The 24,174-nt window shown below is 45.7% G+C and overlaps 1 protein-coding gene across 2 annotated transcripts in view; it reads right to left on the bottom strand.

Moving 5' to 3' along the window:
- Positions 1–24,174, bottom strand: part of fhad1 (forkhead-associated (FHA) phosphopeptide binding domain 1) — a 112,675-nt gene that overhangs the window by 37,749 nt on the left and 50,752 nt on the right. For both annotated transcript variants that reach the window (XM_067970580.1, XM_067970579.1), the window contains exons 22-24: positions 22,570–22,729; positions 19,212–19,338; positions 1,768–1,906 (exon numbers count right to left, since the gene is read on the bottom strand). In XM_067970580.1, the coding sequence (XP_067826681.1) occupies positions 1,768–1,906; positions 19,212–19,338; positions 22,570–22,729 (426 nt within the window). The remainder of the gene's footprint in view (positions 1–1,767; positions 1,907–19,211; positions 19,339–22,569; positions 22,730–24,174) is intronic.

Raw genomic sequence — 24,174 nt, forward strand, 5'->3', positions numbered from 1 at the left:
GGTGTCTCAATGCACTACACTCTTCAGTAGTACCTGGAGCTGCCAATATTGGACAAATTCCAGGAGCGTGTTTTTCCATCATGAATCCTATCCCCCCGGCAAACTGAAAATATAAATCTGGTGAAAAGAGACCCATTGGCCAGAGAGGACAACCCAGCACCATTAACAGACCAAGTGATTTCTCACAGTGTGAAGTCCCATCAATTCCTACAGTTATCACATTCTGTTGCTGTCTGAGTACCACAATCCTACATAAAGAGTCCCACAGGCAATAAAAATGCTGGTTTCTGAGCACATCTGAGTGGTAACAAATCATCCACCATATCCATTAATGTCTTTTCCCTAGAAAGCAAGACAAAGTCATGACAATGGAGGCAGGACCATCCCAGTATTCAGTGCAATAGTGGAAGTCCTCTATTAAAACTAGAAGGATAATGGGTCTTTTTCTCTGCAGGGATAGGGCAGTTTACGTACATTGGAGATTGCAAAAGGGCCTGATGTTGAATGTGGGAGAGATGGTAGGCTTGGATTGCGAGGGTTACGTTGAGCAATTGCACTGTGCTGCTCAGTACTAGAATATAGATCCGTGTCCACTGCTCTCTAGGTCGCAGGCCGAGTCCACAGTTCCCTACATGCAAGTTTCTGGGCACAAGCAGTGCCATTCGGAGAAGGTGGCTATGGTGTCCTGGACAGTGCCCCCAATGCCTTCCCTGCTGATATCCCTCCTTGTGATCTAGCCTCACCCCTTGGATTCTTCCCAATGGAACAACCAAGATTGGAAATTCATTCTCTTTGCACATGGGTTCTGTTACCATGCCATCATTAACTCAATTCATTTTTTGCCCCAATTTCCATCCCCCCACCCCCTTCCTCTGAAGATGCTGGCTCTTCCTAGGGTTTAATGGGTGCCGAGATTGGAGCTAAGTCTCATCTTTAGGGCAGAGCAGAGGGAGCTCGTGCTTGCCTCGCAGTGTGGAGCTGGTGTTCGTCCCACACCGTGGAGCTGGTGTTCGTCCCACACCGTGGAGCTGGTGTTCGTCCCACACCGTGGAGCTCGTGCTTGTCTCGCACCGTGGAGCTCGTGCTTGTCTCGCACCGTGGAGCTCGTGCTTGTCTTGCACCGTGGAGCTCGTGTTTGTCCCGCACCGTGGAGCTCGTGCTTGTCTCGCACCGTGGAGCTCATGCTTGCCTCGCAGTGTGGAGCTCGTGCTTGTCCCACACCGTGGAGCTGGTGTTCGTCACGCACCGTGGAGCTGGTGTTCGTCACGCACCGTGGCGCTCCTGATCTTAGCCATTGCACCATTACAACAGTGACTACACTTCAAAAAATACTTCATTGGCAATGAAGTGCTTTAGGATGTCCTGAGGTCATGAAAGGTGCTATATAAATGCAAGTTCTTTCTTTTATTGGGTGGCACTGAATCTAAGGCAGGGAGCAAAAGAAAATGACAAGCAGATTCACTTGTCCCAAACTCTTGGCAGATGGTTCCGATGGCCCTGGAGGATGGGGTACTCTGGTACCAGGCTGCCCCTGCCCTGGAGGATGGGGTACTCTGGTACCAGGCTGCCCCTGCCCTGGAGGATGGGGTACTCTGGTACCAGGCCGCCCTGCCCTGGAGGGAAGGGTACTCTGGGACTATGCTGGCCTCTGACTCAGAGGACAGTGTGTGATATAAGGGGCCAAGCCATGAGGTGGGAGTAAATGCAGGGATGTTGCAGGTGGTGGTTATTTCTTTCTAGGTTTAGTAAAAACTGACAAACCCTTACTGGGAGGGTGGGTCCGTTCCATCGCCTTTATCCTTGTTCGTAACTCAGCCAGTGCTTCGCGCTGTCGCTGAATAATCTCCTCGTGTCGGTGACCTTTGCACTGTGCCACGAGCATCATGAGTTCAGAGTTCACCTTGTCCTGCAATTATATATTTGAACATGAAGATGAAGACTTGAGTTTGTACACTGAATTGTGAGAGTTACTGATGTAGAAATACTGCTCTGGACAACGGAAAGGAAAAAAAAAAGACTTAAAAACTTACTGCTTGACAAACAGGATTTCATTCTTATTAACCCGTCGCAATTTATCTGTTTTACTTTTGAGGGGAATTCTTTCAAAAATTTGAGTCGATAATCAAACCGACATATGATTGAGGTGTAGATAATGGAGGCTCAAATAGCTGAAAGTGAATCGCAGGTGCAGGGCTTTGCATTTTTTTCTTTAGAACGCACCATAATCTAATGTTTCCACTGGCATAATATGACTTCTTGGTGGAAACTCTCTCACTCTCAGCCCTGTATGTGTTACTGAGCAACAAACTGACGCACTCAGCCCTCCCTCGCCTATGACGTACTGGCAGAGCGTGACTCACCAGGGAAAATGTAAAATCTGTTCTGTCAGTTGTGCCACTAGATCTGTTGTGACTGGCAGCTACAAACTCACTTCTGGAAGGTCACACGCCACACCTACTGAGGCCAGTACGGATTAATTACACCAATCACCACTCTGTCCACACAAACCTTTCTGAATGAGATGTTGAGAATACTAAGTAGAATCAATGAGGTGGATGTAAGTCAGCTTTTTACTTGTGAGTAAAGAACTAGGGAGATGATTTCTTCTCCCTGCTATTTGTAGTAAAAATATAAATGTTAGTGTAAGGAGCATGTTTCTAATTGCACTTAATGAGAAGAGGGTATCTTTCCCAGAGCTTAATGTGTGAGACCAGAGTTTTAAAAAAAAATGTCCCTACCTAGAGGATTGAATGTGAAACCAATTCCCACCAATAGTAGATGCTGTGTTGATCAACTCCTCAACAAGTAGTTACTGTATTGGAGCCTCCAATATTCACCATAAATATCTGATTGGGAATGCAATTGGAAATAATAGGGATAGACTGAAATGATCAAAATTCCACAGGACACAATGGGGTGGGGGTGAGGGAGGGCAATGTTGTTTATGGAAGGCAGCCGGCCAGGGTTAAACAGTGGGAGTGTGAGGACGTATGAACATTCTGGAGCTTTGCTTGATTCCCTATGGAGATCAGGGAATATTTATACAGAACTTTCCTCAATAATAGAGGAAATTATCAGGAGGAAATTCCTCGTAATAGAATGTGGAACTCACCACCACATGGAGTGGTTGAGGCGAATAGCATGGATGCATTTAAGAGGAGGCTAGATAAGTACATGAAGGAGAAAGGAATAGAAGGATAAACTGATAGGGTTAGATGAAGTTAGGTGGGAGGAGGCTCTTGTGGAGCATAAATACCAGCATAGACCTGTTGGGCTGAATGGCCTGTTTCTGTGCTGTAAAATTCTATGTAATTAAATAGGTGGGGTACAGTTCAAGACATGGGCCACCTTCTTTTGCATGACTTTCATCCCCCAGCAGTTTTGGCCGAGGTGAAAGGGCAGAGAGCTCGTCGCACTGGCACTGTCACCATTTACAGTTGATTCACAGACGTCAAACAAGCAGAATCATTAATCTTACCAGTGCCTTAAGTGTTAACGTTAAAACATAACAGCCAACATTAGTCCAACAGGTACTTGCTCCTGTGATGGCTCGGGTGTTCCAGACAGTGTGTAACTGAGCTCCACACACCAGAAGGTCTCAGGTTCTACCCCTGGTCTGTGCGAGGTTAGCTGATCTCAGTTGTACTGCCACTACAGGAGTTCAGCACTCCTGGAGTAGGGAAGGGGAGGGGTCCCTGTGATAGATCGCAATCCAGTGCCCCCGATGGAAATGTACATATGGGGACATGAGGTAAGGATAAAGGGGGGCCCCTCTGGTCGAATAGCTGGTCCATTCACTAGGTGTAAGTTCACCGTTACAACACTCCCAGCGCGGTGCACTGCTTGAAGGGAGCGTGGGTCAGTGGATAGCAGTACTCTCTAGGCTCCTACACAAGTAACAGGCACTTGGGTGAGTTACTGAAGGGTGGTCGTCAAACTGTACACCAAGAAGAGTCATCGCCTTTTAGGAAAGGAGAGAAAAACGGATGGGGAGAAACAAATTAATAAAAATTAATTTACAAATACAGTCCATCAGAGGGTCTCACATCACATGATCGAACACAGTGATTTCAGACGGTCGGAAAGTGATGATTTTACAGCACCATTGAGGGTTAATGGGATCGCGGGGCTCTTCTCTGTGTTTTTGCATAGCGTTTACCGCAGTCCCTGGGGTAATAAAACACTCTCAGCACGTCCCATGCACTCTCGGGGGCCATTATCTGCCCAAGCAGCAGCTCTGCCGGCCTTTGTGAAGCTTAATTCACCGAATCCTCTCCACACCGGATCACAAATTGAAAGGAAAGAAAAAGGTATTGCAATTAGCAGAATCAGGAAACAGTTTGCAAACAGGACGGATGCAGGATTAACAGCAAGGAGTGAGGCACTTCACTAAAACTACAGTGGAAGAATAAAAGAGGCAGCAGGGCAATGCAGCATGAATCGCAAACCACCCAATCAGCCAGATTTACGAAGAGCCACGAGGCTATAATCTAATACAGGAGAAAAGAGCCTTTTCCCGTTTGATAATCTCGATACTTATAGTGTAGGGTTGCTTTTCTATACAATTGAGGATTCTGCCACCCCCAGCTGGTGAATTGGTTCAATTTATCAGTGATGAAAGCACCAGCCCCTGGGCACTGAAGGACGCCTCTCTGTCTCTCCATTAATCCTGTACAACCAGATTCATATTGTCCCTGCCATTTATCTATGGAATGCCTCTGACCCTCTGGGTGCGGGAGATGCATTAATCCAGAACCGAGCCACAAAATGGAAAGCACGGTCCCCCCCCACAGTAATCTCAGAACGTGTATTAACACGGAAAACGCACGTCTGCACCTGACAGCGTTGAGTAGTTGCCCAGCTATGTTTGCAGAAGGCGATTAATTCGCTCAGCGCTGCAGGGTTCTTTCCCCCCCCTCCCCTCCCCTGTGTGCTGTCACATATCATGTGACTGGCACTTTCATTTCAGTGATGGAATACCTGCCACCAGCACAAAAGGGAGAGTCAAGAATGAAATAAACTCAGGCAGTTCAGTGCATCAAATAAGCAGCATTAACTCTTCACCCCCCTTTCTTCCCTCTCCCTTGCTGACGCTGAGTCATGCAGGCGGACCGCTCCACGAGGCCCGAACAATATCTTGCATTTATGTAGCATCTTTAACATAGTAAAACGTCCCAAGGCACTTCACAGGAGCGATTATCAAACAAAATTTGACTCCGAGCGACATAAGGATATATTAGAACAGGTGACCAAAGCTTGGTCAAAGAGGTAGGTTTTAAGGAGCATCTTAAAGGAGGAGAGAGAGGTAGAGAGATGGAGAGGTTTAGGGATAGAATTCCAGAGCTTAGGGCCTAGGCAGCTGAAGGCTTGGTGGAGCGATGAAGACCGGGGATGCAGAAGAGGCCAGAATTGGAGGAGAGCAGAGATCTTGGAGGGTTGTAGGGCTGGAGGAGGTTACAGAGGTAGGGAGGGGCGAGGCCATGGAGGGATTTGAAAACAAGGATGAGAATTTTAAAATCGAGGTGTTGCCGGACCGGGAGCCAATGTAGGTCAGCGAGCACAGGGGCGATGGGTGAACAGGACTTGGTGTGAGTTAGGGTACGGGCAGCAGAATTCTGGATGAGCTCAAGTTTACGGAGGGTGCAAGATGGGAGGCCGGCCAGGAGAGCTTTGGAATGACTGATATCTCACCCAAGTGGCTACAATGTGTGAGCCTGGTCAGTGAACATTGGCAGGCTGATTGGTCATTAAAAACATCATAGCTGTACTCACCCTAAGTCCACTCACAGACTTTCCAGGAGGGGTAACTGGATAGCAATTCGAAGTGGAAACTCTGGCTGATTTTTCCCCTCCCCTGTTGAGGCACTGAGGCCATTTGCAGCACCACAGTGGCCAACCAACAGAGATTAGCTAACAAAGTACAGACTGGAAATTGAACTTGGGACCTTCTGGCCTGTATAGCTCAGTAGAAACAATGCTTTCACCCACATCAATGGAGGCAGCGTAAACTCTCAAAATGCTCACCTATTAATATTCCTAATTGATTTTCCAATTTGCTCAGTTCTGATTCTATTAGGGATGACTAAAGAGACAGGACCGGAGAGGCAGGGTGAGGGAGAGGCCGGGCGAGGGAGAGGCAGGGCGAGGGAGACGCCGGGCGAGGGAGACAGGACTTTATTGTGTCTCAAATATGTCAAAGTGCTTCACACTCCATGAACTGCTTCAAAACACAGTGACTATTGTTATATAGGCAAATACAGCAGGCACCTTGAGCATAGTAAGATCCCACAAACAGCAATGAGATGAATGACCAGTTAACCTAAATTGGCTGTGAAGTGCTTTGGGACATAGAATCATAGAAGTTACAACATGGAAACAGGCCCTTCGGCCCAACATGTCCATGTCGCCCAGTTTATACCACTAAGCTAGTCCCAATTGCCTATAGAATCATAGAAGTTACAACATGGAAACATACTGAGGATGTGAAAGGCATTATATAAATGCAACTTCTTTCTTAATCTGTTTTGGTTGTGATGTAGGCGGGCATTTTAGTGGATCCAAGCAAAATGTTCCTGATGTGAGTTAACAAGAGGTAAGGCTCAAAGATTATTACTGGTATTTGTTGCACCCATATAAACTGGTTGCTATGGGGATAAGAACATCTATTATTATGTGGAAATAGGACTTCAATACATTCAGGATTGTTCTCGGAAATAAATTGTAGATACTGGGAGTTAAGTGTAGTTGCCAGGAGTTAAGTGTATTTACCCAGAGTGGAGGTATTGGGAACCTGAGGTGAAAGGTCAAAGTTCAGTACAGCTCAAAAGTTGAAAACAGCAGCTAAACAATAGAAGTCGGAAAAGGGAGCACAAATTCAAACTAACAAGAGTCAAATTTAAGACTGATGCCAGCAAGTTTAACTAAAAAAAGGCAGGTTTAGGATTGATGTCAAGAAGATCTTCTTCACACAAAGAGCGATCAATATGTGGAATGGACTCCTGAGTGTGGTAGTGGAGGCAGAAGCCCTGGATTCATAGAAAGAACTTGCATTTATAAAGTGCACTTCATGACCTCAGGACCTCCCAAAGTGCTTTACAGCCAATGACGTACTTTTGAAGTGTAGTCACTGCTTTAATGTAGGGTAAAGAGTTAGATGCTATGATTGACGAGGGTGGGGGGAGAACCGTAGGGTCTTTCTGGACGGATGAGACGAGGATGGGTTGAATGGCCTTCCTAATCTGTATGCACCTTATGATCCTTTATATAGAGAAGACGTGATGAATCAAGATACAGTTGTTGGGCTTTACCAAGCTAAGGATTTGAAAGTCTGTGGCCTAGAAATTCGGGCCTGCCCATTTTTGGGCGGGGTGCTTTCCCTGTGCCTGATTGGTGAGGCCCGACGTGCCCCCGATATTGGGCCTCAGGCCTCATTTCCATGAAGCGGGCAAGCTGTGGAGAGTAAGAGGCAGCTCGCCCAGTGAAGCATGATTGAAGCTCCACAGTTAGGTAATTATTTTAAAAACTTACCTTGTTGATTGGGGACTAACAGGCGGTTCCTTTGAGGACCTCCTAATATGATCGCACATTGGCCTGGCCTGCCTGAGTGCAGCGGTGCTGGGTGGGGCGGCGGGCGTCAAACAGCGGGGGCGTCCATCAGGCGTTAGGCCCCTTATTTGCATACTCAAAGTGCCTAACGTTTCAGGCGTGGGCACCGCACGCCAAATTTTTGGCCTTTACCAATATGTCGGTCGGCGCATATCCGGCTCGTAATGAGCGTATGCTTCCTGCCCGCCATATTGGAGGCTTGGGAGGCCGTATAGCGCACGAATTTCTGTGTTGGAGGAGAAAGGAAAGACTGACAGTTCTGAGGTCCTGGCATTTTATTTGTAGTTATAAAAGCAAAGATTAATCTGACTGCTGGCTCATGTAGGGCTTCAAGGTTCAGAGGATTTGACCTCAGACTCTTTATTCTGGAACCTGCACCCTATTAGATCTCACACTGCTGCAGTCCTGACCCATATTTATGACCTCATTACACTGGGATTTTCACACCAAATCTATGCTTGCTGTAGTGCAACACAAAAATCCCAGCACCGAGCCACCAGATCCAGTGCAACCCTGACTGAACCAAATCTATCACCATCCACCCAGCAGTGTTTCCTGTGCCCATCATCTCAACCCGGGAATGTTTACTGTTACTGATCCAACAGTTCACCACGAGGATGAGAGGTTACAGCCCCAGGTGTAGCTTACAGAGATGGACAGACACACAGTCCTCTTGGCCTTATTAAAGATAAAAGCAGACGGCAAACAGGCCTTACAAGGGACTCTGTTCAACCCTCTCCCATTGTGTAACTGCCCAACCATTGGGGAGGACCGGACTGTGACTGCAAGCAAGAACTCTGCCTTCCAGCAAGCGTTTCCTGGTTTGTTATTCAGGAGCTGTTGAAATGTAGTCTTGCTCTCTCATATGCAGCAGTCTAGACACTGCTGTCATTACTGCAACAGCAGGAAATCATCCAACCAAGCCTCACTCGCTCTCGCTGAGGTCTTTATTACGTCTTTTTAGAAATTGATTTGCCCATCGTGATCTGCCTGAGGGGAGAGAAATGCTGAGAAATGCTGAGATTAGTCTCTGCAACCTTCATATGCTCAGTTTTTACTTATTCCCAGATCTGAATTAAAGTGCCTATTCCCTTTTCTACTGCTGCTTTTACATGTCTTACATAAAACAAGTTTGGGCAGGCTCAATCCAGTTTATACTGGACATTAGGGCCCACAGTGCAAAACTGCCTTAAAGTGGCAATGTCACAGACCACAGGACGGCAAGAGTGGAAAATGGAACAATGTCACACTGATGCAGAATGGGCCGGTCTTCAGGTTGGGGGTTGAGGCACATAGTTGGTTCAGAGCAAATAGACCTTTACTCTGCACTGAACCTGTACTGTATCTGATCTGGGAGTGTTTGATGGGCAGTGTAGAGGGAACGTTACTCTGCACTGAACCTGGGAGTGTTTGATGGGCAGTGTAGAGGGAGCGTTACTCTGCACTGAACCTGGGAGTGGTTTGATGGGTAGTGTAGAGAGAACGTTACGCTGTACTGAACCTGGGAGTGTTTGATGGGTAGTGTAAAGAGAACGTTACTCTGTACTGAACCTGGGAGTGTTTGATGGGTAGTGTAGAGGGAGTGTTACTCTGTACTGAACCTGGGAGTGGTTTGATGGGTAGTGTAGAGGGAGTGTTACTCTGTACTGAACCTGGGAGTGGTTTGATGGGTAGTGTAGAGGGAGCGTTACTCTGTACTGAACCTGGGAGTGTTTGATGGGTAGTGTAGAGGGAGCATTACTCTGTACTGAACCTGGGAGTGGTTTGAGGGGTAGTGTAGAGGGAGCGTTACTCTGTACTGAACCTGGGAGTGGTTTGATGGGTAGTGTAGAGGGAGCGTTACTCTGTACTGAACCTGGGAGTGTTTGATGGGTAGTGTAGAGGGAGCGTTACTCTGTACTGAACCTGGGAGTGTTTGATGGGTAGTGTAGAGGGAGCGTTACTCTGTACTGAACCTGCGCTGTACCTGACCTGGGAGTGCTTGACACTAACACTGGGTAGCCAAAAAGGGAAGTGTTCCATTTCCCAGCACTCACATCCCCCATCCCGATGAACAAAACAAGAGAAAAGACCTTTCTCCACATCCCCCCACCACCCCACCCCCAGGTTAATCCCCTCCTCTGTGAAGACACTACCTCCCTGCTTTGCTCCAGTTCTAAGGCTACTCATCACCCTCAGGCACTTCACCCAAGTATTCATCCCTCGAGTGAGGACCTAGACAGTTGGTGTCACCGATTATTGAGCAGTCACGGGCAACACAGCTGAGTCTGATCCTATCCTCACCCAACATCCGCACATGTGTGTTTTCCAGCAGGAGTTACTGGATCACAATCCGGAGCAGGGACTTTGGCTGAATTTCCCTCAGTTATCTGAGGGCACTGTGGCCAATGCCAGCACGCCCTACTGGCTGAAATGAGCTAACTCAGCACGGACCAGAGGTGGAACCTGGGACCTTTGTTGTTGCTCTGGTACAAGCATTCTTATTCCAGCAATCGAAGAGGTAAAGTCTGGGGGAGTCCAGAACAAGGCTACATAACCTTAAAATTAACCGTTCAGTTGTGATGTCAGGAAGCACTTCTTCACACAGGGCAATAGAAATCTGGAACTCTCTCCCCCAAAAAACTGTTGTGGGTCAATTGAAAATTTGAAATTGAGATTGATAGATTTTTGGAGATATGGAACCAAGGCAGGTAAATGGAGTTGAGATACAGATCAGCCATGATCTAATTGAATGGCAAAACAGATTTAAGGGGCTGGATGGCCTACTCCTGTTTCTATGTTGAGGTCTCTGTTGCTTTAGAGTTTCTTGAATTCAGACAGAACCATTATTTCTGGATGAGTCTCATCTCTTGTCAAATTATATCCATGTGTAAGATGTCTCCAATGGAGTTGTAAGAACGTGTGGTCAGGGAGGCTCATTAAACAGGCTTGCAATGACTCAACAGCAGGAGATTGTAATCATCAGTTTAACGGAAAGCTGGGATGTTGTCCTACTGTCGGAATTTTTCATGTCAGGTTTATATTTAGCAATGGTATAACATAGCATCATAGTAGGAACAGCACAGGAGGAGGCCATTTGGCCCAATGTGCCTGTGTCGGCTCTTTGAAAGAGCTATCCAATTAGTCCCATTCCCCTACTCTTACCCCGTAGCCTTGCAAATTTTTCCCTTTCAAATATTTATCCAATTCCCTTTTGAAAGTTATTATTGAATCTGCTTCCATCACCCTTTCAAGCAGTGCATTCCAGATTGTTACAACTCGCTACGTAAAAAAATGTTTCCTCATGTCGCCTCTGGTTCTTTTGCTGATCACCTTAAATCTGTGTCCTCTGGTTACCAACCCTCTGCCACTAGAAACAGTTTCTCCTTATTTACTCTGTCAAAACCATTCGTGATTTTGAACATCTCTATCAAATCTCCTCTTATCCTTCTCTGTTCCAAGGAGAACAACCCCAGCTTCTCCAGTCTCTCCACATAACTGAAGTCCCTCATCCCTGGTACCATTCTAATAAATCTCTTCTGCACCTTCTCTAAGGCCTTGACATCCTTCATAAAGTGTGGTGCTCAGAATTGACCACAATACTCCAGCTGAGGCCTAACCAGTGATTTATAAAGGTTTAGCATAACTTCCTTGCTTTTGTACTCCAGGCCTCTATTAATAAAGTCCAGGATCCCATATGCTTTTTTAATGACCTTCTCAACTTGTCCTGCCATCTTCAAAGATTTGTGTACTTAAACCCCCAGGTCTCTCTGTTCCTGCACCCCTTTAAAATTGTACCATTTAGTTTATATTGCCTCTCCTCATTCTTCCTACCAAATGTATCACTTCTCTGCGTTAAATTTCACCTGCTGTGTGTCTGCCCATCTCACCAGTCTGTCTATGTCGTGAAGTCTGTTACTATCCTCTGTATACTATCCTCCAGTCTGAAAAACAACTGTTCACCGCTACTCTCTGATTTCTGTCCCTTTGCCAATTTTGTATCTATGCTGCCACTGTCCCTTTAATCCCGTGGGCTTTAATTTTGCTAACAAGTCTATTATGTGGTACTTTATCAAATGCCTTTTGAAAGTCCATATACACATCAACCCTCTCTGTTACTTCATCAAAGAATTCAATCAAGTTAGTCAAACACGATTTTCCTTTAACAAATCCATGCTGACTTTCAATTATTAGCCCATACTTTTCCAAGTGCTAATTAATTGTGTCCCGGATTGTTGTCTCAAAGTTTCCCCACCACCGACATAAACAGACAAAAGAAAAAAAATGTTTAAATATTTATCTTGATTCAGGCTAAATTGCTGAGTGCACAACAGGGACTATTTTGCCAGATTAATAATCCAGAGAACGTGAGTTCAAATCCCACCATGGCAATTTAGAATTTGAATTCAGTTCAAAAAATCTGGAAATAAAAAGCTGGTATCAGTAAAAGTGACCATGAAGCTATCGGATTGTCGTGAAAACCTAATTGGTTCAGTAACGTCTATTAAGGAGGGAAACCTGCCGTACTTACCCGGTCTGGCCTATGTGTGACTCTAGTCCCACACCAATGTGGTTGACTCTTAACTGCTCTCTGAAGTGGCCCAGCAAGCCACTCAGTTGTACTATCACTTTCTCAGGGCAACTAGGGACGGGCAATGAATGTCAGCCTTGCCAGCGACGCCCACATCCCGAGAATTAATTTTTAAAAATGAGCCCTCCCTCACCCTGAAGGTGAGCAGCAACAGAGAGAGCTGTCGACCTCTACTGTTCCAAAATGTGCCATTCTGGTGATTCTGTATCTGACTGTCAGTCTGTAGTCGAGACTCTTCTTGCCACAGCTACAAGGTTCCCTGGACAATGGTCTACTTTCTAAGTTGACTCATCATCAGCCAGTTCCTCTCCATGTCTGGACTCTCAGCCCATCAAGGGGCACAGCTTGATGGTTGCAACTTCAATTTTTAAAAACAAATCTCTTTTGTTCCTCCAATATTTTTGCCGCCTTCTCCCTCGGAGGCTGCTCCTGCTGGGATACGACTTCACAGGAGCTCCGCCAAGCGATCATTATTAATGTAGGAGCATTAAATGATGAGTGTCGTCAAGTTATCTCTCTATGGACTGCATCACACACAAGCCTGATATCAAGTCACAGACACTTTCCAATTGGGGGTCCCTAGATGGCCATCTGATGAAAGAACCCCGAGGGGTTTTTCCCCTCCCTAGCCCAGGGATGCTGAGGCCAATTGTTGCCGCTGGCCCAGTGCAGACTGGGGATCAAACCTGGCATATTCCAGGTCTGTATGGCTCAGTTTCGCACTAGACAGCGCTCTGATCAGTAAAGGAACTTCATAAGTTACATTTTTAAGCAGAAGATTAATAGATTTGGATTTGAAGCATTAAGCAATCTGTCAGGAGGATTCAGCAGCAGCTTACATTCGAATTAGTGGTTGACTTTTAGACAAATGGAGTCCATTACAGTGAGGGTGGAAGACTTATAAACAGCTCTTTGTGCATCAAATATTTCTGTACTGTAATGCGCTTTGCATTAATGTTAAAGCTGCACAAACAGTAAGAATGACACCTATACCCGAGAGAAGTGAACGTCTTTGACACACAGCCAATAAACCCGGTAACATGCTGGCTGAAATGAAAATATTACTGCAGTTCACGTGGTTCATATTCATGTGGTTATAAATGTTACACGCCTCGTTAACACGAGTTACGTCAACATACCGCATTAAAGATTTGTCATGAAAAGGTCACGCAGTCTCATTTTAAAATCAATATGCCTCACTGCTCCTGTTTAAGTCAGACAAATTTAATATCAACTTTCACATGAGCTCTGTCATTACTTCATAAAGAAATATGTTTTTTTTTAAAAAGGTGGGGGTGGGATTTTTGTGCTCACTGTAAGTGAGGGATGAACTTTGGGGAGAGCTGCTCATCAGAAGTCATGGAATTGGCTCAGGTGCTGGAGTTCATAGGGCCGAGCCTATGTGTCAGAGAGTACTGCATTGATGGTGGAAGTTAGATTACCCAATTTCAGTTGATCTTCCCCATTCCTATGATTGTTGTTTTTCCTCCATAAATAGGATGGGTCCATCATTGAACATAAAAGTAATTGGTGCAGTGTTTGGGAAACCTAGGCAAAAGGCCAAGGCAGGACACCAGGGCTCAGAAATTTGGGAGCGCCCATATTTGAGCAAGCAGGTGCCAGAATGGTGAGGTCCGAGGCGCCCCAGATATTGGGCCTCAGGCCTCATTATATTAGAGCTGACGTGACATTGGAGCCCACCTGCGAAGAGCTGGGCAACATTGGGTCATTACCAGCATCTCATCGGCCCTCAGGTGAGTGGGTTTGGGATCGGGTCCGGCCAGGGGGCTGGGATCGGGGGTCGGCAGAAGAGACCGATCGGGGGTTCAGAGAGGATGACGAGGAGGAGGGTCGGAGGTCGGGAGTGGTGGCGATTGGCAGTGGGGGTTAAATGTGGGATGGAGAGGAGCAAGAGTGCTTACATTCAGGTTATTTATCTTCTTTGTTGCAGGCGATCCCTAGGCTCAGTTTCCCTGAGTGTAGCCTGCGATGGTGCTGGCTGCCTCAGGGCAAACCAAACATGTTGAGGGAACCACAGATAGACATTGGGTCACTTATTTGCATGGGCAAAGGAGCTAACCCCCGCATCAGGCATGGGTAAAGGACGCCTCTTGTATGTCGTGTCCCGTATGGCGGGCAGCGCACTTCCAGCCGGAAATGTGCGCACGCTTCCTGCCCACCATATTGGGGCCTTAGTAGTCCGAGTAGCACACATTTTGCCGACCAATTTCTAGGCTTAGGGTTGAAAAGAGAACCAGAGACGAGGAAGAAAACTGAGAAGCAGAGGTTAGGTGATGTACAGCTTGGATTTTAAAAGCCTTGTAGATTGCAAAGGAAGGAAAGAGTAAAGGAGGTAAGGAATTCCACAGTTTGAAGCCCTGGTCAAGGCCCACCTTAAGAAATAATGCCCAAAAGGAATATTTGCACTGCAACATAAATTCAGAGAATAGTGTCTACTGAAGCTGTGAGGCTTGCTTCAAGTCCTGCATGTGACTTTTGGTGTTGGCCCACGAGGTGGCCAATTGATCAGCTTTCCTTCTGATTCCTGCCAACATCCCAACCCATAATATAATTAGAGACACTCTACAAAGTTATTTTGCAATGAAGTTTAGTTGAAGGCAAATGAATGAAGATTGCTGGCATGTCACTTTGTTTTTGTACAAATGGCTGCTCTAGTTCAATAAAACTCCTAATCCTCTCCACTAATCCTCTAACATTCTAATGTGATGTTAGAATGTTTACTCTTCTGGCCAAAACCCAAGAGTAAAAGCCTTTTCCTTAATGGTTTGTTCCCAAGAATCAATTTGTATGAGGAAGGTTCTGAGAGGAACCATTCAGCTGTTATTTTAGGTCAGCAGCCCTGGCCACTGAGAAACAGCCAGAAGTCAAAAGATAAGAGATTCAAGCCACTAGGAGTGTAGTCAGTATAATGCTTAAGAATTACAGACCAGTTGCCTAAAAAGAATTCCTTTCCCAATCTGAAGCAAGCTCGAATTGTTACCATTGATTGCTATGTCCTCCTCCAGATGCGTTCTCTTGTGCCCAATGCAACAGACTGCTCCCTTGTGCAGAGAAGAGGACAGAGGGAAGAGTGGTTGGAACAAGTCTCTCTATCCTACCACATCACATAAGAAACAAAAAAAATCTATTGTACAGCACCTTATCACATCTCTCAGATATGTCCCAAGGCGTTCCATATACAATTAATTCCTTTGAAGTACATTCTCTGTTGTTACGTAGACAGAGAGCAGCTATTTTGTGCTCAGTAAAGTCCCACAAACAACATTAAGATGAATGACCAATTAATCTATGTTTTGATAATGCTGGTTAAGGGAGAGTGTTAGCCAGGACACCAGAACTTCCTGCTCATAGTGTTTAACGTTCACCTAAACCACCAAACGAGGCCTCAGTTTAACATTTCATCCAAAGGACCAACAATGCAGCACTGGCTCAGAACTGTACTGAATTGACAGCCTGAATTATGTGCTCACGTCCTGGCCTTCTGACTCAGAGGCGAGAGTGCGACCAACTGATCTAAGTTGAAAAGTTAGTCGCACTCTCGTTTGGTGGTTTAAGTGTCCTAGAAAATATTTAACCCTCAGCCAACATCACTTAAAAAAAAGATTATCTGGTCATTATTTCATTGCTGTTTGTGGGTCCTTGCAGAGTACAAATTAGATGCCTCGTTTCCTACATTGCAACAGTGACTACACTTCAAAAGTATCTCATTGGCTGCAAAGCACTTTGCGACGTCCTGAGGTTGTGAAAGGCGCTATATAAATGCAAGTCTTTCTTTTCACAGGGTGTGTTGTCAGCAATCTGCCTGCTGTAAAGCAGCAGAACAGAACCACTCTTCAAATATTTACATCCCAGCCAACTTTAAACCTAGGCAGCCTATGGACCTGGGGAGGGGGAGCGATAGTGAGATGGGTGGGAGCAGCTACGGAGATATTGCAGTTTCATTTTGAAGTTAGAAATGTGAGTCAGACTGATCAAATGCAAAGCCCTCAAAGTATATCTTTTAAAATTATTACAAGGGCTCCAAGGATTTTTCCTCCCCCAGTGATTTCTCAAACAAATTAAATTTTAATGAAGTCCTTAAAACACAAGAAGCAACAGCACAACAGGAAATAAAAACAAACAGCTGGAAATACACAAGTACGTCTGTCGGCATCTGAAAAGTGAAGAGGCTAGGGTTTTGGATGGAGACCCTTCATTGGAGGGATAGTTCTCCACCAGGTTTAGGGTTGCCAACTCTAGTTGGACGTATTCGGGAAGGTTTCATCACATGACCTCCAACCACCCCGCCCCCGCCCCCCCACCCCAAAGCTCCCGCCATTGGTCACCCAACACGTCCATCCTCATGACTCACTGCCTTCCTGCTCCAATCGGAAAGCGAACAGACTCTTCGTTCCCCGATTGGATGACTCTTCACCATCAGTCAGTGAAACAACCTTTTTCTCCCCCATCCCCATTGGTTTTATAACTAATAAATGAAAGTGTTCAAAGAAAATGAAATACAACAGTTTTTCTCCCGGGTGTTGCTCGCAGCAGTGTCCAGGAGATTAATCTTCAATTCCTGGAGATTCCAGGACAACCCTAACCAGATCTCCACCTGAAACGTTAACTGGACTTTTCTCTCTTTTCAGATGCCGACACAGCTGCTGTCCACTTCCAGCATTTTCAGTTTTTTCTATTTCTCTGTGCAGGTTAAAGTCTCTGTCTGATCTCGGCAGGACTGTGCCATGTGGTGCTCAGTGACCTTGGTCAAGATAGGAAAAGTGCACAAATCAGCCGGGGTCTCTGCTCCTGATCACTATCTAGTGACTGGTCCAGCAAAGGCGCAGATAAGGTGTGGATATCGGGTGAGTACAGGATCGGCATCCGCAGTCGAACACTGTGCTGACATTCAGGCCTTGGTTTTAAGTTGGGGGGTGGGGGGGCCTGGACGAGCGACAAACTCGCTCACTTAAATATTCAGCTTCGGACTCCCGCCGTCACTGCTCCCCCGCTCAGGCCTCAGGTTGAACTCTTGGATCGGGTCCTGATGACGTAATCGGAGCCCAGCCTGCGTATTTAAAAAGGACTCCGCCAGCTTGGGGCGGGTGTCCTCGCCGCCTGCAATTTAAACTTGCAGATCGGAGTGGGAAAGGAGTGGGTAAGACCCCAGCTCCATTTTAACTGCACCCCTCCCACCCGTACCCCCGGGCCTGGTTTCCGCCGAGTTAAAAATCGAGGTCTCACAGTCTAGGCTCACTTCTGAAGAATGGGCAATTGGGCAATATACCAGAGGGCACCCAGTCACCCGTGGAAACCGCAGCTCAGGAGCAGTCAGCACCTTCAGGAGACAAGGAGAGTAAATTTGAAAATAAACCGTGATACAAAACCTCTAAATTCTCTGCCTGCTTGCTGTCTGGGGCCCTGTATTAACCTTGCAGCTTGTCACATAGACTGGTTTCAGTGTTTCGATAAAATACAGAGCAAAAAAAAGTGAAGGATTTATTTTCCTTTTACTTTTTATACAGCATTTCCACACAATAAAACTGCTGTCAGTTCCTTTGCTGTGGCCTAACTGATAAACTGCGGGGCAGCTGGAACCAATGTGGTCTCCACTGACGGAGCAGAACAGACAAGTCTGTGAAATGTCAGCAGAAGAGATTGTCTTTCATCTCAGAAACGATTTTAAAGGCCCATTACCAATTGTTACCTCGCTGTCTTACATTGTTCTAGAAGTACACAACAGGCCCGTCGGTGTCTGAAAGAGACGGGCCAACGATTTGGACGGAAGATTCCAGAAAAGGGTCTCCAACCGACAAGCTAACCTTTTAGATACCAACTGACCCACTGTGTATTTCTAGCATTTTCCATTAATATTTCCAGCTTTTTGTTTATTGCAAAATTTCATAATTTATGAAGAGAAACAAACATTCACGTAACAGCTGCAAATGACATACTGCTGCAGTAACTTGCACAGTCCATTCGGCTGCTGAATTATGCGTTGGCGGACTATGTCTCAGAGTAGCTGGGCAGAGCTGCTCTGATCTTCCCCACTGGAGCGAACCACATACGTGGCTAGAATTTTAAGTGCTGGGCAAGATGAGAATCTCCAAACTATTGGTATTCTGCTCAGAGGTTTTGACCATTCTGCAGACAAATGTAGCAATCTTTTCTGCTCACTGCATGTGAAACACTGACAGTCCTTTAGCCCCACTAGGGTCTTTGTTCTGTACGTAGGATCACGACAATCTGCTGCTATGAAATTCACTCTGCAATTAACTTGTGAATGGTAATTAAAACTCTACCAGGGGTGGGTGGGACTGGATGATGTTGCGAGTTAGACTGGGACCTGATTTCAAATCCAGCCCAGATTGATGTGATTCAATCCTCTTGTTTGTTGGCTGCAAGGCTGCTGTATGAACATTCAGCTGAACAGACAGACAGGGCCTTAGTTTAATGTCTCATCGGAAAGACCGTGCAGCACTCCCTCAGTACTGCACTGCAGTGATTCATGTGCTCATTTCCCGGGGTGGAGCTTTATCCCACAATCTTCTTTCTTTTTTATTTCTGTCCTTCTCTCTCTCTCTTCTGCTTAAGGTGCAGACCCCTTGTCGGGTATGGTATCACGGGCACTGGCAGCCCTCTACGCCTCACCCAAATGGCCTCATGCATGAGCCTAGATAGTAAATTTTGGCAGGCTAATCAACCATTTGGGGCATCACAGCTGAACCTGATCTTACCCTTACTGAACTTCCACAGAAGCCCACTTTCGAGCAGGGAGACACCGGATAGCGATCGGGAGCAGGAATCCCAACTGATATTTCCTACCTAGACCTGGGATCCCAACTGCCACCCTAGTTTAGGTCAACTAACTGAGGACAGACCAGGGACCTTTCAGGTATGTTTGGTCAGTCCACACTGGGCAATGCATTCACCCATCGATCCAGGGGGGAACCCTGTTGATAATGATTGACTTGGAGTAACATTGAGAAGGTGAGAGGCTTCTCAACTAACATCTAATGAGTGAACCCAACGATACCTCACTGTGCACAGAGAGCTGGTGTTGCTGGCTATCTCGTTCACTGAGCTCTTCCTGTAGTTTCTCACACTGCATCGCCTTCTCCTTCCTTGCCGCTTTCTGCTGTTCCAGCTTCTCCTTACACTTCCTGCAAGTGATTGTGACAAACTTAGAAACAAGGAAATTGAACAGGAGATCGGGTAACTAAGAACTACTGACACGTGGCTCTGGGTGGGTGGGGAGTGTCTGTATCGTGATGCATGAGACACCACAACTGTATGGGACAGGTTAGATTTCCTGGTCGTCATTTTCAAATGTTCGTACATGGAGCCTGCATGTACCTACTCACTCCAGTATCCAATCCCACAGAAATTCTAAATGCTGTACTGAAATAAGGAGCTCCTGAAAGAAATGTGAGGCAATAATGTAAGTGAGCTTCAGAATTTGATGATGGGAGATGGTGTAATGTTCACTCTCCAATGGGATGATGGGAGATGGTGTAATGTTCACTCTCCAATGGGATGATGGGAGATGGTGTAATGTTCACTCTCCAATGGGATGATGGGAGATGGTGTAATGTTCACTCTCCAATGGGATGATGGGAGATGGTGTAATGTTCACTCTCCAATGGGATGATGGGAGATGGTGTAATGTTCACTCTCCAATGGGATGATGGGAGATGGTGTAATGTTCACTCTCCAATGGGATGATGGGAGATGGTGTAATGTTCACTCTCCAATGGGATGATGGGAGATGGTGTAATGTTCACTCTCCAATGGGATGATGGGAGATGGTGTAATGTTCACTCTCCAATGGGATGATGGGAGATGGTGTAATGTTCACTCTCCAATGGGATGATGGGAGATGGTGTAACATTCACTCTCCAATGTATGATGGGAGATGGTGTAATGTTCACTCTCCAATGTATGATGGGAGATGGTGTAATGTTCACTCTCCAGTGGGATGATGGGAGATGGTGTAATGTTCACTCTCCAATGTATGATGGGAGATGGTGTAATGTTCACTCTCCAGTGGGATGATGGGAGATGGTGTAATGTTCACTCTCCAGTGGGATGATGGGAGATGGTGTAATGTTCACTCTCCAGTGGGATGATGGGAGACGGTGTAACATTCACTCTCCAATGTATGATGGGAGATGGTGTAACATTCACTCTCCAATGTATGATGGGAGATGGTGTAATGTTCACTCTCCAATGTATGATGGGAGATGGTGTAATGTTCACTCATCAATGTATGATGGGAGATGATGTAACATTCACTCTCCAATGTATGATGGGAGATGGTGTAACATTCACTCTCCAATGTATGATGGGAGGTGATGTAACATTCACTCTCCAATGGGATGATGGGAGATGGTGTAACATTCACTCTCCAATGTATGATGGGAGATGATGTAACATTCACTCTCCAATGTATGATGGGAGATGATGTAACATTCACTCTCCAATGTATGATGGGAGGTGATGTAACATTCACTCTCCAATGGGATGATGGGAGATGGTGTAACATTCACTCTCCAATGGGATGATGGGAGATGGTGTAACATTCACTCTCCAATGGGATGATGGGAGATGGTGTAACATTCACTCTCCAATGGGATGATGGGAGATGGTGTAACATTCACTCTCCAATGGGATGATGGGAGATGGTGTAACATTCACTCTCCAATGGGATGATGGGAGATGGTGTAATGTTCACTCTCCAATGGGATGATGGGAGATGATGTAACATTCACTCTCCAATGGGATGATGGGAGAAGATGTAACATTCACTCTCCAATGGGATGATGGGAGATGGTGTAATGTTCACTCTTCAATGTATGATGGGAGATGATGTAACATTCACTCTCCAATGGGATGATGGGAGATGGTGTAACATTCACTCTCCAATGGGATGATGGGAGATGGTGTAACATTCACTCTCCAATGGGAGATGATGTAACATTTTCTTTACAGTGGATTTTGGGAGACAATGCAACAGAATAACTCCAAGGTCATAGAATTACTTTAAATCATTAAATTAAAAACAAATAATTATTACAAACAATACAAAACAAACATCACATGGATCCTCTCTGCCCACTGACTGAACCTTGAAGAATATAAAACAGACCCTTTCAATCGTAGGCTTTCCCCCCTAGAAGGAACAGATCTACAACATTCTGAAATGATTTAAAGGACTATGCAACGCACAATGTATTATCCTACTGCTAAGCAAGGCTGTGTGTAACCAAGACTGTCCCCTTGAGGCCACAATGTCTTGGTGGCTTAGCAGCCATATCCTGAGGTCAAATAGAGTGTAATTATATGTTCGTGTACCTGCTACAAATTGTTGTCTCCTTCCTAAGGTCAGAAAACTTGCTTTCCTTATTTTTGTACCTTTGTTTAAAATTGCTTTACATTTGTAACAAATTGGATGATTTTATATATCTGGTTATTTAGTGTTCCCTCTTAAAGAACTTGGATGTTAGGGTGAAGAATCTTTAATTTTGCTTTGTACCTTTCTTATAGTTGTCTGTTGAGGTGACACATAACTATCACCAGCTTATTCCCCACAGTTTGCATAGTTCCCAAGGTCGGTTACTGACAGCTCAATCTCCAACTCTCCATACCCTTCGCCCAGCCAAAAGAGCAACTGAATCATCCCAGTCACATTCTCAACGCAGACTGAGAAACTCTAGTCAACTCATCACCACTGAAGGCACTGTACAAGCTCCCTGATGGCCTACAGCCTAAATACACTGTCTTGTAAACAATGCATCAGAGAGTCCCAGCACTGCTGAGTTAGCTAAACTTACCTAGGGTACGGTCACTATAACTGCACCAACCCTTGCTGCGATACAGCTGTGCGAGTGCTGGCTACCCCTCCAGCACCTCGCCCAAGGCTGAGTGTTAGTGGGCTATATAACTGCAGGAGCTAAGTCTGATCCTATCATCACCAGATGACCACACACACACACACACACACACACACACACACTTTCAGAAGGGGTCGCTGGATAGTGAGTGGGAACCCTGGCTGATTTCTTTCCCTCCAAAGCCCAATGGCATTGAAGCCAACTGTAGCGTCCTGTAATGCTGAGATCAACTCATTACAATCAGAGATCAAACCCCAGGACCTCACTCGGCACTGCATTTGCTAACTAAGCCACACAGAGCGTGCACAATTTTCAGTCCTCTGCCGCCTCCCAGATGGACTGCCGTGCCTAAAGGCCAGACGAAGAGCTGGTCAAACCCACTCACTCGAGGGTATGCGGCCTTACACTGCCACCATGTGGAGCAGATGTCACAGCCGCCACAAGCAACAAAGGAGAGCACACCGTCAAATTCCTTATATGGTCATTCAGTTGCTCGCATACCTCAACTCTGCGTTGCTGCTTCTGAATTCTTCGTTCTTCACGTCCACCAGCTGGGACATCTTGGCCAGCTGTTGCCGCAGAGTGTTCAGCTCCAGTGTCTGACTCCGCACCAGTGCACGGTGCTGCTCCAGCTCCAGTTTCTGTTTCTCACTCAGCTCTCCTGTGTACAAGCAAAACAATCATTGAAACTACCTGATCTTAGTGAATCAAAGATACAGATTTGGTAAAAAAAAATGTAAATAGCTTTTGAGATATTAGATTGTCACAGTGGCCTGGAATTTGCTGGAGTGGGGAATCTCGTGGTGTGCCCTGGTTGTTAGACTTTCTCCCTCATCCTTCAGCTTGAATTTTTTTTGGGCTGCAAGTTGCTGGAACTGCGATCTGATAATGGTGCGACGGGCGCAACAGAGCATCTGGGACCTTGGTGAACGACAGGACCAATGGTCTATCTCCTTAATCAATGAGATTTAAGGATTGAGAAAGAAACATAGGAGCAACAGAGAAGGAAATAGGGTGAAATCAGGTACAGAAAGAGAAATAAAGTGAGGGAAAGAAAGATTGGATTAAAAGAGAGAGAGAAAGAAGAGACAGAAAGGAAAAGTAAGAAAATAAGTAAAACACTTTAAACTTTATATACCTCTAAGAACAATTTACTCCCTGCAGGAGTGAGACTCCAAATTTTCAATTGTTCCCTTTCTGAGCTGGAGAGGTTGACAGTGCGAGAAACTACAGGTTAATCCAACATTGCAGGAACATACATCTCCTCATTAAAAAGGTACTTACGCTGTTAAGTGCCAGCCTTAACTTTCTGTGGCGCGTTTAATTGGTAATTAATGCGCAAATGCAGCGATTTCTTGAAACTCACGGAGAGGTTGAGGGCGAGCTGCCGTTTTTGCGAGGCTAACGGCAGAGCAGCGTAAATCGTCCAGGAATGTGTGGCGATTCGCAATCACGGGGTATCTCGTCCTCCCCACAAACTGCTGGGTGATTTACACATTAATAATGGCACGAGTATTAAACTCGCTGTTATCTTGCCAGCAAATTCTGGCCCAATTTGTACCCAATTTGTGCCTCGCTACCAGCAAGGAGCACAATACTTCTGCTCAGAGTGGTGAGTTACTATTGATTAATATTACTAGTGGATCTCTCGTGATGTTGGTAATGGTAAGTTGGATGTTTTATTAAGACAGGTGTCTTATTCCATGTAATGCACAATGTATTCTTCTGCTGTATCCATTTAAAATCACAAAGTCTAATATTAAAGTACACACAGCTTCATGTGGATCAGAGTTTAACTGTTGATTGGTGAGCGAACTGTGCAGATTAGAAAACGCTTGTAAGTTTCAGACTCTGGGTCAGAAGCACCCAGCTTTAATTGACTGGCTTTCTCTCTCGTTTTTTAAAGATCGTTTTGCATCTGTAATGAAGAGTGACGTCTGATGTGTGATGGGCTAAATGTACTGTTTAAGAACAAAAGAAATAGGAGCAGGAGTAGGCCATGAGGCCCCTCGAGCCTGCTCCGCCATTCAATAAAATCATGGCTGATCTTTGACCTCAACTCCACTTTCCCGCCCGATCCCCATATCCCTTGATTCCCTTAGTGTC

The sequence above is a fragment of the Heptranchias perlo genome, chromosome 32 (genome assembly GCF_035084215.1).
Source record: "Heptranchias perlo isolate sHepPer1 chromosome 32, sHepPer1.hap1, whole genome shotgun sequence".
NCBI classification, from domain to species: Eukaryota; Metazoa; Chordata; class Chondrichthyes; order Hexanchiformes; family Hexanchidae; genus Heptranchias; species Heptranchias perlo.